This window comes from Mycteria americana, chromosome 6, assembly GCF_035582795.1.
Source record: "Mycteria americana isolate JAX WOST 10 ecotype Jacksonville Zoo and Gardens chromosome 6, USCA_MyAme_1.0, whole genome shotgun sequence".
Classification (NCBI taxonomy): domain Eukaryota; kingdom Metazoa; phylum Chordata; class Aves; order Ciconiiformes; family Ciconiidae; genus Mycteria; species Mycteria americana.
In genome coordinates this window covers 7,251,866-7,269,345 of record NC_134370.1, presented here as the reverse complement: position 1 = coordinate 7,269,345, position 17,480 = coordinate 7,251,866, and the positions used below count along the sequence as shown (strand labels likewise).

Below are 17,480 nucleotides of genomic sequence, written 5' to 3'. Positions count from 1 at the left end.
CTAGGGCATGGAGAAGCTATTAGACTTCAGAGCAGGAGCCTTGAAACATGTGCCTGGATTCATCAAAGGAATAATGGAAAATATTTTGTTCCACATGGATTTTAAGTAATGATGTTATTTCTAGCAATTAGGGATTTGCAAACTGTAGCCGTGCTTTTGAGTATTGTGGAAGAAGGGGATGTATCTTGTGATTTCAGCACAAGACTGAGAGTTGAGGACGTTGGTGTGCTTCCCAGGCATGTGGCAGAGTGAGCACGGGGAAGTCACTCTGTCTCTCTACGTGGGTAATTCTTCCTGCAATAACAGCCCATGGCTGAAAATGTACCAGTATCTGTTGCCGAATAGCTCGAAACTGGCACTGAAGGGAGAAATAATAATGAACAAAATGAAATGAGCTTCTAGTACTTGAGCTACAGTGAAATCAACACTGTTCACAGTTGGAGCTTATGGTTCCTTCTCACATCCTCACTTGTCTGTCACTTCCTACCTTCACCACCACAGTGTCGCATTTTCTGAGGATGTCAAATGCAAGTATAATTAAACTTTCCTTGTATGCCTTCCCAACTATCTTGACATAGAATTAGATACTCTGTGTATGTGTGTGTGTGTGCATTTAGCTCTGCGTATGTTGGATCCCATCAGGAGCTGCATTTCAAAACACTGATCCAATTCCTGCTAAACTTGTGTCTTCTTCTGCTCTGTCCTGATTTGCTTCCTGTTGTACAATTCGGATGGAATGTAAATGTAATAGGGTGTCCGTGGCAAAAAGGACACTGAATTCTTTGACATCTCCCTGGTGCACTTCAAATGGCAGATGATGACTTTGAATCAGGTTTTATTTACTAGGGAACCAATCTATTACCAGAATCCAGAGTTTAAAAGCAAATGAAGGAGAGAGAAATGGTCATTTGGATAAATTGTAAATAGCATTGAATGGAAGACTCAGAAGATGTCCTAAATGCTTCCATGCCGAGGCAATGTCAAGGAGTTCTCCTTTCTTTGCAGTCTTCTGCATGGACAGTTACATTTAAATACAATTATTTTCTTTTATTAAAATAGATTATTTCTGTTTTCTTTTATATAAAAAACACCTAGTTTGTCTGTGAACCTAACCATAAACTCTAAGGTGCAAATAAGATGTAACCTTCACCATTAAAAAAATTCTTCCTTCTGTTACTCTTGACATTGCTTTATCCCCTAGCAAGGAATCGTGGAGAAAAATGCTGTTAAGATGCTGTACACATTCAAGAGTGTCTGTGCTTTAAGAGCTGAAATGAACCATACTCAGATACCATCTAAAAGGACAGAAAATTGGATGAAAAATTTTTTTAAACCCGTGTATTAAGTTTTATGAGAACGTAATCAGTTCATCCCCAAAATGGTCACTAAAAGAGAAGTACTGCACTTGTGGATTTTAGCTTTCGGTGTATTTTTCATCAGCAATACGGGTTTGTCTGTTATTTGCGGTCATTGTCATTTCCCAAACCAAATCGGATCGTAGTTCTAGATTGTTCAAGCAACCTGCTATGTATGTGTATAAATATGTAGCTTCAGACTTAAGCTGCAATAGCTCCATCAGCACTGGCCAGATAGAGGGGTAATAGCATTATTACTACATTGTGGTTTTCATGTCATTCCTAGGTCTGCTCAGCTCGGGTATCCGTTACAGCCTGCCTTCAGATTTATTGCATCAAGCTCGAAGCAGTACATACATCTTCCAGTGGGCAATAGTTCTGAAATTTGTTCTTCCAAGTGTTTGCCAGTTCAGTCTGATTTACCCTTTCTTTTTCTTTTAACTTCCTCCTCATTTATCATCTCAGACAGCTTGTATTGGACCAGGTTACTTAATTGGTTTGGCAGGACTTTCTGGAATCCTTTTTCTAATACGAGCAGTCATGAAAGCTGTTAGGCTGTCTTCTTTTTTTATTTTTTTCTGGACGATATTTTGCTCCAGAGGCTAAAGCTTTGTATCCTGGTCAGTGCCAAGTGGGAATGTCTTTAAGAACTTGTCATTGTCATTTAGCCACTGGAGTCCCACGCGGCACGTGTTTCCTTCGAATGCCTGCCATGGATCCAAAATTCCATGGATTAATGTCTTCGTGGTGCACAAGTAATGCTTCCTTTGGTTCTTATGTAAAAGTTGTCCTGAAACTCATCAAAAGTCAGTAATGCTACAATACCTAGAATAGTTGGAATTTTAAAATGTAGGTAAACTTTGTGTGGGGGAGTGTTGTGCTCTCTTTTTTAATGCACTGGGGAAGTCAAAGGGAATTTTGCCTATAGTGTCTATTCCTCTTTATCTTGGTCCTAAGAAATCCGCCTAAGAAATCGACTCTTAGATCTGCCTTCTGGAGGGACTGAGTCAAGGATCACTAAAAGTGATGGGCAAATCTCTCTGCTTTGCAGAAGGAGCGTTAGACCAAGGGGAAGTGTTAGACCAAGGGGAAGATGTAAATACATAGGAAGGACACATTTGACCAAAAAGGCAATCTACTGAAGAAGTTCACCTGGTGCTTGAAATACCACTGTGGCAAGAATTAACAAACATTCACTTTCCCTGCTACTCAAAGAAATAATTTTACCTTCTGTGTCCACCTTCCCTTTGAGCAAAACCAAATGAAGTTGCCGTCTCTAGTCACTGAATGCTTTCTGAAAGCTGGCTTGGCAAGGCTACAAAATATAAATGAATTAATTACATTTGATTGGTGTTAATTAAGAGACATCGTCTCAGAAAATGCACCACTAGGGTTTGGTCAAAATATAGTGGAAGGTTTTTAATAGGATTGTGTGTACCGGTTATACTTCCATCAGAAAATGGTATTTATCCTTCAGATTTTTCAGACAGAGCGTTCCGTTAAGGCCACATCCAAAATGAAGTTATAATGGTGAAATATGAGTGCAAATATTGACTTTTTTTTTATATCTGTTCCAGGCAGAATATGAAATTGCTCCAGATGAAAAACTGGGAGAGAAAGGAAAGGAAATCATGATGAAATACCTCACCCCAGAGGTAAGGGGCAGCCAAAGTGGCATTACTGAAGGAATGCTGCAAGGCACACCTTTGCTAAACAAGGTTGTTATAGGCTTTGTAAACCAGAGTCCTAAAATTTATGGTGGCAATCTCCAGTGAATAAACCTGCAAGTCTTATACAAACAGTCAGAGAGAAAAAAAATTATAATCCAATCCAGCAATTGACTTCTAAGGATGAACTTGAGTTTACCAGGGGCTTCATTCATCTGTGGATGAGCAGGGGGCTTCTCTGGTCTCTTCTCGGTCTGCAAAGCTCTACCTGTGTGGTGTAATGCAACAGACCTCAGCTGTTATCAACAGATGCCACAATTATTTCCTATCCAGCTCAAAAGAGGTGGTGGCGGTCCATATACTGTTGTGTAGAAAGCACCAGCAAAAATGGTCTTTGGTAACAGACACTGTATTTTGGTACAAAAATGCCCACCACCATTTGCCCCAGGGTAGCCAGGGACATGCAAGACTGACATGGGATAGCGTGTTTTGGAGCTGAGAGGTGCTGTCACCCGTTCTTGTCCGTTCCTCAGCGTTGCATCTCGGGGCTGTCGGAAGGAGAGGAGCTCATGGTAGCAGCTGTGTCCACAGGGTGGCACTCCAAACAGAACTACAAATCTGCTGCGGGAATTTTGGACAGGCTGCACTGGGACTAACCCTTTTTTTGGGGGAGGTGTTCGATCATTTGCTGACCGTGCTTAACCTTTGCAACAAAAGTCACTGCCAGTAAGCAATAAACATCCAACTTCAAACACAAGAACAATCCTAGGATTTTTCCTAAGTTGCTTTCAATAAGAGTAATCAAGATGTACAATTGCTGCTTCAACTGTTTTACAAGAGAAGTACATCTGACCTTCAGGGGGATTAATTGCATTTTTGGCAGATGTCTTTCTAAAGCATTTAAATGGTACAATATGTTTTGGAGGTGCAGGGGCAGAGCAGACCACTTTTTTTCCAGTCAGTCATTTTCCTACAATAAATTTCAATGCATACTTTCAGTTATCTCAGACTGCATTTTGGGATCTGGTTTCATTTACTGAGCCTGGCTAGTTTCATGTGCAGCCATTTAGCACTGCCAGTATGAGTTCCTGCTGCCCATTCATTAGGGGCACGAAGGGGATGACTGCTTTTTAAATCTACCAAAATGACCATTTGTCTTAAATTTTCTGTCAACAGAGGAACAAGGGACAAATACTGAAGGAAAATATTTCCCACTGCTTTCGTTCTCATCTGGAAATGGAGAAAGGCATTTTGCTGATAGCAGGGCTAGTAAAGTGAGAGAAGGATAGTACTGCTTCGTTTCAGATGGTCTTGGTACAGGTTTCCAAATGCCAAATCCCTTCCCTGCTGTCCCATGGCACTCCTGCCATCCTTGTCCATTTGCCAGCAGCCCCGTAGTGCAGCAGAAGCACATGGAATAGTTTAGTGAGGTAAGTGAACGTGCAGTGAAGACCAATCTGAGAGCAGTTGCTTCTTCATCAAGAAAAAATGGTGGTGTTACAGGAAGGGAAATTACTGGAACTCCAGAGCTGGAGTTCCCATTCTCTGCCATGCTCTGCACTTCATATTTGACCTGTGTACCTGGTTTCTCAGTACGTAAAAATGGGCACAGGATATTTACAGTCTGTTCTGAAACTTTTCTGGTATTTGCAAGTTGCTTTAATGTCTTTGGGCAGAAGGAAACACAAAGTTGCGCTCCTGCACTTGTAATCTAAAACTGCCTCCCTGGTGGTGGTGCTTTAATGTCTGCATTGGTCTCGCTGCACTTTTTTTTCTTAATGGGAAACTTTTGCTTCTTCCCAGAAGGATGTTTAAGCCCTGTGTAGCAGAAAATTCTTCCTAGCGGCAAGGTTGACTGTGCCATAGCAATGAGTTGAATGCTAGATTCTCTAACAGGTCTCTCCTGCAACAAATACTTAAAACACTAGAGCAAGGCCTGTATTAATTTCATTTCTTTTTAGATACCTAACTAAGGTACGCAGGTTAGGAGTTCAGATGGCCTCCTGTCCTTTCTTGTCAAGAAAGAGAAATAAGAACCTCCAAAGGATAGATTTTAAGCCATTAGAAGTCAGTGATTCAAAGCCAGGTTAGGTGCTTGCAGTCAAGAGGGATGAATCTGGACCCAAATGTCCTAATGGAATATCATCCTGGCCAGCGAAGAAACCTTCTTTTCATTAGGAGCTGCATTTCTCCATTTAGTAATCAGTCCCTTGAAAGATACAAATTGCTACTGATTCCAAAGTCTTCTGCTTTCAGAGGAACGCTTCTTTTAAGTAGGTGTGTGTCTGTGCTTCAAAGAACCTGATTGTCTTGATATAAAAATAGTGTGACATACAGCTTGACTGATAGAATAAAATTATAGGTTTAGTTCTTGGACAGATAATTCAGTCTTATAATGTGAGGAATATTTTTCCCAGAGTGCATGATCAGAAGCAAAATGAAAACGAAAAGTAGACTTCATGCTCTTTAATATTTATAAATGATTTTTAGTTCTTGCTTAGATTTTTAAATGTCATACATATTTAACATACAATGTGTCAGTATATCATCATTCTAAAGTGCATTCATTTGCATAGGGAACATGCACTTTATTTAATAAAACTTATACTACTTGCACAGCAGAAAGGAAAAGAAAACACTTTCCCAGATGAACAGACATCACACCAGTACTCACAGCCTCATGTGACTCATGCAGCCACTGTCTGCAAGATGGTGCTGCACCTCACAGTTAGCAGACTCCAACGTGTGGGAGCGGTGAATTCCGCTGTGGAGAGCTCTGTGTGAGAACATTCAGCACCAGCCCCGAGGCTGCTAAACAAGCTCAGCACTTGCCAAGATGGTCAAGGGGGGAGGCACTTTTTCAAGTAATCACAAGTCAGGCTCTTTGCAGCTTTAACATCCTGAACAGCCCCTACATGCTCGCTGGGGAAGTTGAGAAGAGGTCTAGCAGCCTTTTGTCATGGTTGACGCCAGGGATGGCATGAGCGGGTCAGGCTTCCACCATGTCCCTGGCCTACAGGCAGCAGCGATGACAAATTCTGAATGTGCCCTGGTACCTGGAAGGGAAAACGGATGGTTTAAGCCTCTTGAAGAAGTGGCATGTAGGAACAACCTCCCTAGGGATGTGGTAGAGTCCTCATCACTGGATGTTTTCAAGATGCTATTGGACAAGCTGCTAGATAATCCCATGTAGGCTCCCCTTCCCATGAAAGGTTGGACCAGGTGATCTTTAAAGGTCCCTTCCAACCTGAGCTGTTCTATGATTCTATGTACTCAGGTCCTCACCTAGGAAGACATTTGTATTCCCTCGCTCTTGCCTGAAGTTCGTTGAAACAGTCACATCCAACAGGCCATTCTGAACTATTTGATGGGAGGGAAATGTAAGGAGTACAAGTGATCTTCACACAGAGGATGCCAAAATACAAGTGTTTTCACGGCTTCCTTAGCAGCTTCACTTGGGTGGTGAGCAAGAGAGTGAAAACCCACAGAAGAGGTGTCCTGTAGCTGAAGACACCCCCCTATCCTTGAAACATGCTCTGAAGAATTGTTAACCTGCTTCTCCAAGGAGGTCCCACTGTGAGCTGGCTGCTCCTCAGGGGATATGTGTGGATGAGCACTGGTGAGAGGGCCTTGTCTGTTAAGAGGAAGAGACCCAACGAGGCATGTGTCACCTTGACCGTTAAGAGGAAGAGACCCAACGAGGCGTGTAACTTCAGTACTGTAATCTGAAGGGAGCTCCACCTGCAGGCTGCCTTTGCTGAACAGGAGCAGCGCAATGGTTGCCACACTGGCAAGATCAGTGTTTCTTGACTAGAGTCTTGCTTCTTCAAGAGAGGCTTTAACAGTTTCCATGAAAAAGGCACTTAAAGCTGCCGTCTTGACTTAATAAGCCCGTAGGGCAAAAGTCCAACCCACAGGAAGTCTAAAATTTCTGAGGTTGTGAAATACGATGGTAAAACTGCTAAAATGAATTGGTCACAAATATTTCTTTCCTGGCTTTTCCTAATCTCAACAGTTGAGTGGGAATGCTTCAGTTTTAGGTTCCAGTTCTGTCTGTAAATGGAAAAGCCCTCAGTGCTTCGTGGAACAGTTGAGTTAAGCTGAACCCATCCTGGATTCATTACCTGGCTGCTTCTTTTACTGGAAGAGTGAAGAGATATGTTTACCGTTTTACTGCTTTTAAATTAGAGTTTTGCATCTCCATGCAGCATTTTTGCCTTCCTGCCTGACAGCTGCCATGCCACGCTCTACTAAATCACTAGCCCATTATTTTCTTTTTCACTGTAAATCACCTTGAGATACTTTGAGAGACACTATATAAAACCAAATTGATTTGAAATGGCTCTTAAGACAGGCTCCATATGCCATTATAGTTTATATTTGGACTCAGCTGGGTACTAAAAATGTTACTGAATAGGATGTCTAATGTGTATTGTTATCCCCATTAATATACTTCACAGAATATGAAGAACAGCAACAGCATTAGTTTTCTTATCTGAATTCCTGTTCAGTCTCCTTTCCTCCAGGAAATGCACAGAATAAAGGCCACGCTTGCAATTTCTTTCTTTGCTGCAAGAGGTTAGCTGGACACAGCAATAACGTCCTTACTCCAGCCTAAGGCTAGCAATGGGTATTTTGCTAAATGAGAATATGTCTTTGTTTTTATGAACAATTATAGGATAAGGAAGGGAGGGAAAAGTCCCGTGAAAGGGAAACTGGCTGATCAGCAGTGCCTGGCCTTCTCTTGTCTACTGGCTAAAATGTGCTCTTCTTTCAAATCAGTTCCTTATGGAGAAGAAAACATCTATGTAATATGGGTGAGATGAAATTAAAATGATATGTGAGCCCTTCTGCTGGACAAAGCCATGCAGCTGAGTCAGGCTCCTGCTCACAAACAGCCTCTCTCAGCTCTGTGCACTGGCAAAGAGTAGTTTTCTTTTTGCACACCGTTTCTTTAATCTTGATGCCGAGGATCTTTGCCTTAGGTTGCTCTCTCCTTGAGATTTCTTTCCCCCTTCCTATTTTCACCACCAAAATAAATGCAAACTTCAGCACTTGCGCTTCTGAGTGAGTCATCTTCGCTGATCACTAAAGCCTTCCATCTCCCATAAGGAAAGTTTCATGTATCACTTTTTAACGATTCTGGCTGAATCCTGGAAGGGCAGGTCATACCGTACCAAGAATTGGATTCAAGTACTGAGACCTCTTCCTCTAACTGTTTGATTTTACTAAATGCCTTCTAGGGAACGTGTTATAATTTGTTTTTGGAATGGCCAAAACAAAAGCCGAATGTCACTGTAAGGGAAGCCCTGAAAGAAAGAAACATTAAGCTTCTGTAAAGCAATCTGCAGAGTTTAATACGAGACAGAGGCTTTGTGTTTTGAAAGGTGAGCCTTCAGGGACTGTTTTCTACATTGTTACCCTTCTCCTGCAAATTCAGCTTATATCACTTATATCCAGGGGGTCATCTCCATCCCTCTATAAGCTTATTATCTTGCTGATAAAAGGCCAACACAATATCACTTTTCACTGGCTACAGTGGATGGTCCCTTAAGGCTTGGTCCAAGGGTTATCTCCACAGCTAGTTTTCAAATTTTTCTAAACCCTATGCATGTCATTAATGACCCAATTGAAGTAAGCAATGAATGAAGTGCCTGTCTGAACACAGTGTGTTACATGGATTCAGGATGGGCTAGAATTATTTACTTGCTCAAAGTGTTTTCACCGTGTCCTTTGGGTACCTATTAGGGTACTTTTCAGGATGCTAAATACTTCAGTAGAAATCCTGGCCTTACTTGAGCCAAGGAGAGTTCTGCCATTTAATTGATTGCCCTGGGACTTTACCCTTTGACTCAATGGATTTCTCATCTCCCCTTTCTATTGACTTCACTACTCTATGGGCACCATTTTAGCCAGAGTTGATAGCATTACTTAGGCCTCTGCTTTGCAGCTAGCATAATCGATACATAATCCAGTCTCCAGAGAAATCAATACATAATTCTTGTTGTTGTTCCAGAGACAGCACAATCAATATCTCTGCTGATCACTATGTGTTAGTCCAGGAAAGTACCTTCTCAGCGTACTTTCTGCATAAGCTCATCTTTCCGAAGTTCAATTCTGGGAAAATATCTGAGCAGCAGAACAGCAACCTTGTTACTCAAATTAATGCTTTCTAATCAGAATTGATTTTAATAAACATTCTTCTGTCAGTGGAGCCAGGCTGTAATATAGTGTGGCAGAGGAATCTGAAAAATCACAGTGTTGCCTTGATTAGGAGTCCCTTTGCTGTGGTTTCAGACTAAAAGACATTTTCTCACGGTTTGCTCAAGTCCTATTTCCTCATCCTTTACCCACTGTTTATAATACAAATGTTAGTTAACTAAACACTCACTGAGGATTTCTGTCTCTTGCGATGGTGCCAAACTGCATGAGAGCCTATAGAAACAACATGGAGTCTGCTCCGTCCCGGTGATGCTGTCCCAGAATCGGTCCTTGGGCAGTCCTGTGTCCTGTCCTTCAGACTTCAGGAAGGCTGCGTTTGCAATGCATTTGCTCACACTGGCTGAACGTTTGGGCTGGAGTCATTAACTACACTGGTTTTATGCTAAGCAGTGCTATTAGTTGAAGCTCTGCTTTTCCTTCCTTCTTGTTTTGGAGAGGTTACACTCCCAAGTTCACATGTTTCTTAACTGTTTGTCATTTGTGGTCAGGAAAATCATTGGGATGACTTGGTCAGTGGGCAAAAACCTTCTAGCTTCCCTGTGTTTGCTGGAATAACTCTGACTTGACCCTTTGGAAAATGGAAACTTGCTTCAGCTAATTGATGTCAACCACACATGTAAACCTGGCTCACATCTGTCTGCTGGGGCAGGGCAGGCCCCCCAGGCTGCTCTGACTCCTCTCGGAGACTGGCCAGGACATCTGAAAGGGCTGAGGACACTGTGCAAATAAAGAGCTGTCTGCTCAGGATTATCTGAGAACAGGAAGGATGTACTTGTCTGCCCTTGGCTAATGAATATGCTCATTATGGTTTCCTCCTCTCATTTTCAGGGGGTCATCTTTTCCCTATTCCCTCTGCATACCTCTCATCACTTAGTTCATATGGATTACCCAATGGCCAGGGAAGTTAATTCTAAGCCTTTAAGATTCATTCAGCTTCCCCAGAAACAGCCTCTTCTGCCTGAAAATTTTGCCCACATGGGAAAAAAGGAATCAGCCTTTTCCAGCTGTCTGAAACACTGGCTTGCAATACATCCAGAAATCTGCAGGAGATGGCTTTCGTGCATTTGCGCAGAATGACATTAAAATAGACCTCTGATGAGTCCAGCCTCTTACACTCCCAACACACATTGCAGCCTTGGTTGTCCAAACACAGGGAGGCATCTGGATCGGAGAGATGAGGTGCCGCTTTCTGACTATACAGAGAGCCCAGGGAGACTTTGAGTGCCTCAGTTTTTAGGTGATTGAAGTGCAATGAGGTGAATTCCATGCTAGGTGTAATGCAGAATACGTTAAATTACATTGCATGGCATATCCACACAGGTTTCTGTGCATGATTTCTCGATGGTACGGGAGCCCTTTGAACACCTGACCTCCACAGCCCTTCTGTCCTTGCAGCAACTTGCAGCACCTTTCCTGGTTGGTTCAGCTTTGGATTTCTGAAGCTAAAAGCGTCATGGGTGAACGAATGTCTCTCTGAGCTCAGGATGCATTGTGCTAAACTCGGAAGCAGTAACAGGCAGCTGTATGCTTGATCCCAACAAAGAAGAGAATGAAGAGGCACACGATGAAAAGGGAAGTTAAAAATACCTTATTTCTCATCTGATTCCCTCGTAATAGGAAATCAGGATCCTGGAAAAACATCTAGGGACTTCAGCAGCTGAGTAGCCTCACAAGGATGGGCCAGGCAAATTCAGATGAGATGCCTGAGGCTGACGCCTTTAGCTGGGATGATGCAACTAGAAGAATCACTAAGCCAATAATGTTAGAGTGTGTTATTTTAACTTGGAACCAGGAATCACAGCATTACCATAAGGAATGTTTTAAATTTCACAGAAAATAAGTATGTTTCCATTCACTAAAATATCACTAGATAAGTGTAAGAAAATAAGAATTATTTTAAAAAAATATTTTGATTACAATTGGATTTTAAAATAGCTAGCATGTTTAAGTTGTGGAAATGTGGCACTTCAAACTATTCGTGTTTAATTTTTTTTTTTCCCAGTAATGCAACTACATTTACAAAACTCACTTAACCTGCATGCCAAGCTTCAGCTTGTATGTTAATTTATTATTTTTTAATCACGCCAGACTCTGACCTGAGTCAAAAATCAAGCGTATAGCACGTTTGTTGTCCTGGCACAGCTGCTGTTTGTCCAACAAGCAAAGCTGAGGAAGAGCGGAATAGGCCACTGCAAACAGTGTGTCATCTCCTACAATAAATGTCTTCCCTCTCAGTTCTGTGCTGATGGCTGTTACCATATGATCGTTAATGGATCGTGTGACACAGGTGATTAGGGAATGCCCTGTTTCCAGCAGCGCTAGCTAGTGATTTTGTTTGCTTTCGTGGGTGTTTCCAGTCGTTCTGTGAGTGGGCCACTGGTTCCTGCCTGATGTTTATTTAATTCGCTTCCTAATCCTTTTCAAGGCCTTCCCAAACTCTCTTTTGGATTTTCATTTCTTCATTCAAGTGTTTCCTCAGGATTTTGACCTGCTAGTGCAACAAGATGAAGGCAAATTCTGCAAAATCCCCACTGCAACTGATAGCACTACAGCCATTGACTTGGAGCCATTGGATGAGGCCTTCATGCATGAGCTACCTTCATGCAAAGCAAATAGCTGATGGGCTTCAGTGTGGGGATCACTTGCAAGGGAAGGGTTACTCATGTTTACAGGCTTATGTCTCAGAGGAGTGAATTCAAGCAGGGATCTGTTTGTTTTCCTGCAAGAAAGCCATTCAATAACATTGAGGTTGTAAATGAGTGTTTATAGATTTAGGGATTTTTTTTAATGGAACAAATGACATTTGGTTTACCAGAGGAAGCCAAGCTATGACTATTGCAACATACGGTTGCTTGCTAATGTCTAGGCTATCCATCAGTGCAGGACATTAAAAGGTAGAAAGGCTCTGATAAGAGGCTGGACACTGGATGCTATCCAAACCTATTAAGCACACGTGATGAGAGAAAAAAACTTTCTGAGAACAGAAGCTCTCAAAATTGTCCTGTCATCTTTGTTGCCACTAATGGTGAGAATACAGTTCTTTTCCCCAAATGCTTTATCAAACATCTGGCTGCTTGTAGTAATGCACTACAGCAATAATTCAGTTGGGTTGCTAACAAAAAAGGTTACCTTTTGAACTAATGACGTTTCCAAGGGTGAGTACCCTAACTTTTGGGTAGCTAGAAAACTCTAGTTAGTATTAATTAGACTTCTTTTCTATTCTGGTTCATAAGCCACCCCCCTCATCCTGCTGACAACTACTGGTACGGGTTATTTCATCTGTGTTTTCATCCTTTAATCTGTGTGCAAAGTGCTTTTAAAGAGGAAAAAAGGCAACAACAAGTAAAACATACTTTCCCTTCCCCCGCTTTAAAGCAAGCTTATATAAAACAATTTCAGCTGGCTAGTTTATGAGCATCCCTACACCAATAAACCTGTGTGTCTACAGAAAGGAGGAAAAAATTTGTTTCTTTGGTAAAGAAGTCTCTATAAGCAGGTTTCCAAAGAATTATTAAAACAGTATGGGTAGGGAAGGACTAGGGTTTAAAGATACTGAAAAATATCTTGCCACGGACTTCTTGTGAGGCCCAGTCTCTCACTAATTGGAGTCAAAAGCATAGCTTCTGTGGTGACCAGTTTAGGTTCTTCATCTAAGCTGTACCAAAAACCCCATAGCTGGTTGGGATTGTGGTGAGCGTTTCTGTTTAATTGAAGAGTATAAAGTCTGCAGCTGATTCTCTGGACTTGCAAAAGAAGCTGATGAAACAACTAAATTTTGTCTCATGGGACATTTTGTTTTTTCAAAATTACTTTCTATGGGGCTTTGAGTGTTTAAGATTTCCTCTGGTCACCTATAGGAGCCAGGAAGAAATTCCTCTATCTTGATCTAGGCAATCTTTTCTCTTCCTTTGTTGCTGCGAAACTCATGTTGTGGTTACACCCCCAAATAATCAAATAATTTAACATTCCAAGGAAACCACACTTTGGATTGAAGATCTTTATGTAGGAAATGTTTTGACTCACAGCATTTGCATGGCAGTTGCTTGTTTGCCACCATCAGGAACAGAAATGTAGTTTCTAGAAAGAAGCATTTTGCTTTCAGTGATAGCAGCTACAAAAAGGTCTACTGAGAATAGGAAAAACAAGGTATGGCTAGATAGCAGATCCTGTTGCTGATTAACAGGAGAGCCATGAAAAATGCTTCATAAACGTTCTATGCACTTGTCAGAAAGGAAACCTCAATGGTTGCTGAGTTTCTCCAAGGAAGGGCATAGTTCAAGACTACAACTTGTACCCCAACACCAAAGAGGAAGGATGCTGGAAACCCAGAGGAGAAACTTATCCTTTTCCTACCAGTGGGCTTGCCAAGGCCCAAGAGGCAGCCCAGCAAGTCTGGAGCAAGCAAGTCAGCCTGAAGCTACATCAGATCTACTGCAGTAAATGAGTTCATGAACTGAGGTGGTTAGCATTGCCTTTTGTGATGGATCAGTACAACCTCTCCAGGCAGAAGAACATGTTCAGCTGTTTACTGAAGGCTCTATTGTCTTCAGTCACTGTATTTTTCTGTGTGTCAACATGTGTTTTGATAGTTTAGTAGAATATGAGGGAAAACACATTCATCATGACTCCAGATCAGCTCGCAGCTACAAAACAAACCCCACAGTTGAGAGGCACTGCTGATTTCTTCATTTAGCTACCAGCAAGTGATCCTGCACTCAGTACTGAAAATACCATTTGATCAGAGAACAGGAATCAGGTTCAATTTTTTTCTCTGTCATTGACCTACTCTGTAATCCTGGGCGAGGTGTTTCACGTCTTTGGCCCCCGTTCCCACTCCCAGGCCTAGTGAGATTGGTTTGCTTTGGAAGCTTTAGCTTTCATGACATATGTATGTAGCGCCTGGCATTACGGGTCCCCGTTCTCAGGTATAATGTCTACATGCTGTTGTAATAGATAAATTGCCACTAATAACACAGCTGCTCTCCATGCTCCCCATCCACCTCACTGCCAATTCCTACATCTGTCATCTCAAAGCAAATATCCTGGAATTATGAAGCCTTGTGCTTTACTGGTTTGCCTCATACAGACCCAGATGACTTTGTGGTAGGAAAAAAAATAAAAAGAAAATGCAGAAGTTGATTACTTAAAGTGTTGCAGCTGCTCCTGATGTAGAATTGGCTGTTTACTACATATACAGCTAAAACCAAACAGACAAGATCAGACACAGGGCAAGAAAAAAGAATGTTCCAACATTTTTGTGCATAACACCAAAAAGCGTCAGGAGGCTGCGTGTGCTGTGACAGTGCTGGGAACCTTTCCCTCACCAGGTTGAAACACATGCCTAACCCGGATTTCCCAAAATCAGAGTACCACCAAGACACTCTGTCTCCTCCTCCATTGCTTTCCTCTGCATTTCTCACCGTCAGCCCCTTCACACTTCCCCTCCATCGGTCACCGGCTGCATGGTCAGTAATTCCCAGGCCGTAGCTCAGACTGAATCCCAGTTGGCATTGGCCTGCCCCTGCCCAAAACGGGGAGGTGGGGGGACATCAGAGTCACCCAAAGTGGCTCTGGACGCCTCCCTGAGGTGGAGCAAGAAGAGCCTGGGCTGTGCCCTGCACTGGCGTGTTCCTACTCTGAGGACAGCAGTGCAGACCCCAGCGGAGATACCACGGGCCAGTTCTTGGGGTGAATCTCTAGCCACAAGTAGCAGATCAGCCTTGGAGGCACAAAGAGGCACAATTTCATGGTCTTTGTTTTGCCTTCCATTACCTTTCCACTTTGAAAACATGCATTACCTGAGCACATAAACTTGTTTTTCCCTGATTTTGTGCCTACCAGCATGACTTGCATATATCATAGAATCATAGGATCATTAAGGTTGGAAAAGACCTCTAAGATCATCTAGTACAACCATCAACCCAACACCTCCATGCCTACTAAACCATGTCCCAAAGTGCCACATCTACACGTTTTTTGAACTCCTCCAGGGATGGTGACTCCAGCACCTCTCTGGGCAGCCTGTTCCAATGCTTGACCACCTTTCAGTAAAGAAATTTTTCCTAATATCCAATCTAAACCTCTTCTGATGCAACTTGAGGCTGTTTCCTCTCGTCCTATCACTTGTTACTTGGGAGAAGAGACCGACCCCCACCTCTCTACAACCTCCTTTCAGGTAGTTGTAGAGAGCGATAAGGTCTCCCCTCAGCCTCCTTTTCTCCAGGCTTAACAACCCCGGGTCCCTCAGCCACTCCTCATAAGACTGGTTCTCCAGACCCTTCACCAGCTTCATTGCCTTTCTTTGGACACGCTCCAGCAACTCAGTATCTACCTATTCTCCCTTTTTCTAGTAACTGCTCTGATTACAGTCCTCCTTATGACTCCTCATGAGTGTTTGCCTCAAAGGACTGAGGACAGTCACCACTGATAGTCATACCATTGCTACCTGTCCTGGTAACTACTCTCCTGCTAGCTGAGCCTTCCTCAAACATCTGGAGAAGTATGTGACTCTGCAAAAGCAACAGCAGGAATGGCATTGCACGTGGCAGACTTCCCATCCCTGACACAAACCATTGCTCTCCATTGCTTGTCTTAGGTCACGGCCGTGTGAGAGCAAATCAAATGCAGCAACATAACAACTGGATGAAGCCAGTATTTCCAGGTTTTTGTGTATGACCACTTCTCATCCCGTCATGCACCATCTCACACCAAAGTTCATTTTAGCCTGTTTCTTCCATAGTTTTGAGGTCTCTACTAGTAGCAAATCTGTGTGGAGATTTGCAAATAGATTATATGCGGAAAATTGCTGTCAACATCTGAAAATACACATATCATTAAGACAGAAGTGCTTGGAACTGGAGACAGCTCAAAAAAAGTTATGGCTTGAACTTTTGTCCATTGACTGAAACATTTGTAATTGTTTTAAGCTAGTTTGTTGTGGAATGTTTTCATAACCTGAGATATAACATATGCTGCACATTATTTGTTTTATGCAAGTGACTTCTAAAATAACTCATCGTGTTTCAAAATCATGGCTGCAGGTCTGAAACTTGCCAGGAAAGCAGTTGTGTTTATGACAAAAGTTTGAATGAAGTCTATTCATTTTAAAGAGTGTGGTATCTTTCTGGTTCATATAATTTTTGTAGTGATGAACAGTCGTGCTTTAAGATACCGTGATGACTCACATCCACTGGCAAGAGTTGGTATAAAATGAAAGCCCGTATTTCTAGGTTTCTGTTCCTTATTCACTAATCACAAGCTACAAATAGACTGATTTGAGGAATTTGAGCATCTCTAGCTTTCATTTGTCTGTGAGACTTCTTTGATTTCAGTCACAAATGATGATCAACTCTTCTGCAAAACACAACTCTTAACCTCCCTGTTCACTGTTCTGTAAAATATTGTGAGGTTGCCTCCTAGCTCATGAAGACTTAATCATGCAATGAAGCTTTAATATTTTGAGGTTCTTACATGAAAGGCACTGTGTAAGGATAAAGAATTACCTCCAGACTAAGGACCTGTTCTGTTTCTTGCAAAGTCAGTCTGACCAAAGTCAATGCTACCCCTTTTTCTGATCTGAAGTTCAGGGTTCTGCAAGCTATTTCTTTTTTGTAGGAGACAATGGTGATTGAGACAAGTGTCTTTTGAGCGGGACTGTTCATTTGCAAATAAGATACTTATTCCTTTGCTCAGAGCTCCAGGTTTCCTTTGGTGAGCACTCGGCATACAAAATCCCTTCTTCATCTGTTCTCAGGGCCATGCCATGTGCCTGTGTTTTACAGAGTCCCGTGTTTTGCAAAATCATTGGTACAAAGGACTGGGAGAGGGCTCAAGAGCCTCTTGCATTGAGGAGAGATCAAATACACTTAGATCATCAACAGATGTCTGTCTGTCCTCGGAGGTCTTTCAGATTCCACAATATTCATATGCCTGTTCTTGTGCTTCCCTGTGTGGAAATTAGAAAAAAAGTCTTCATATCCAGTTAAGTGGATTCCTTCTCATCATTCCCCCAGTGTAGAGCAGAACATGCAGAATAATTAATCTCTGCCCTCTTTATTAAAAACATTTCTATATTAAAAGACCTTTATCATGTTTCACTCTTACTTCTCCAGACTAAACAAATCTAGTTCCTCAACGCTTCCCTTTGGCATTCTTTTCCCAAGCATGTTTCTCAACCCTCCAGACACTCGGTGCTCTCAACAACTCTCCGTAGCTTTCTCAAGTGGTGGTGGCCCCA

General features: G+C 42.2%; 1 protein-coding gene across 4 annotated transcripts in view; it reads left to right on the top strand.

Annotated features, from left to right (window-relative positions):
* Positions 1-17,480, top strand: part of GRK5 (G protein-coupled receptor kinase 5) — a 348,710-nt gene that overhangs the window by 113,654 nt on the left and 217,576 nt on the right. For 2 of the 4 annotated variants that reach the window (XR_012776120.1, XM_075504447.1), the window contains exon 4: positions 2,933-3,010. The exons of the other annotated variants lie outside the window; for them this stretch is intronic. Coding sequence is in view for 1 of the 2 variants with exons in the window: in XM_075504447.1 (XP_075360562.1) it covers positions 2,933-3,010 (78 nt within the window). In the remaining variant the exon portion in view is untranslated. The remainder of the gene's footprint in view (positions 1-2,932; positions 3,011-17,480) is intronic. 4 annotated transcript variants of the gene reach the window in all.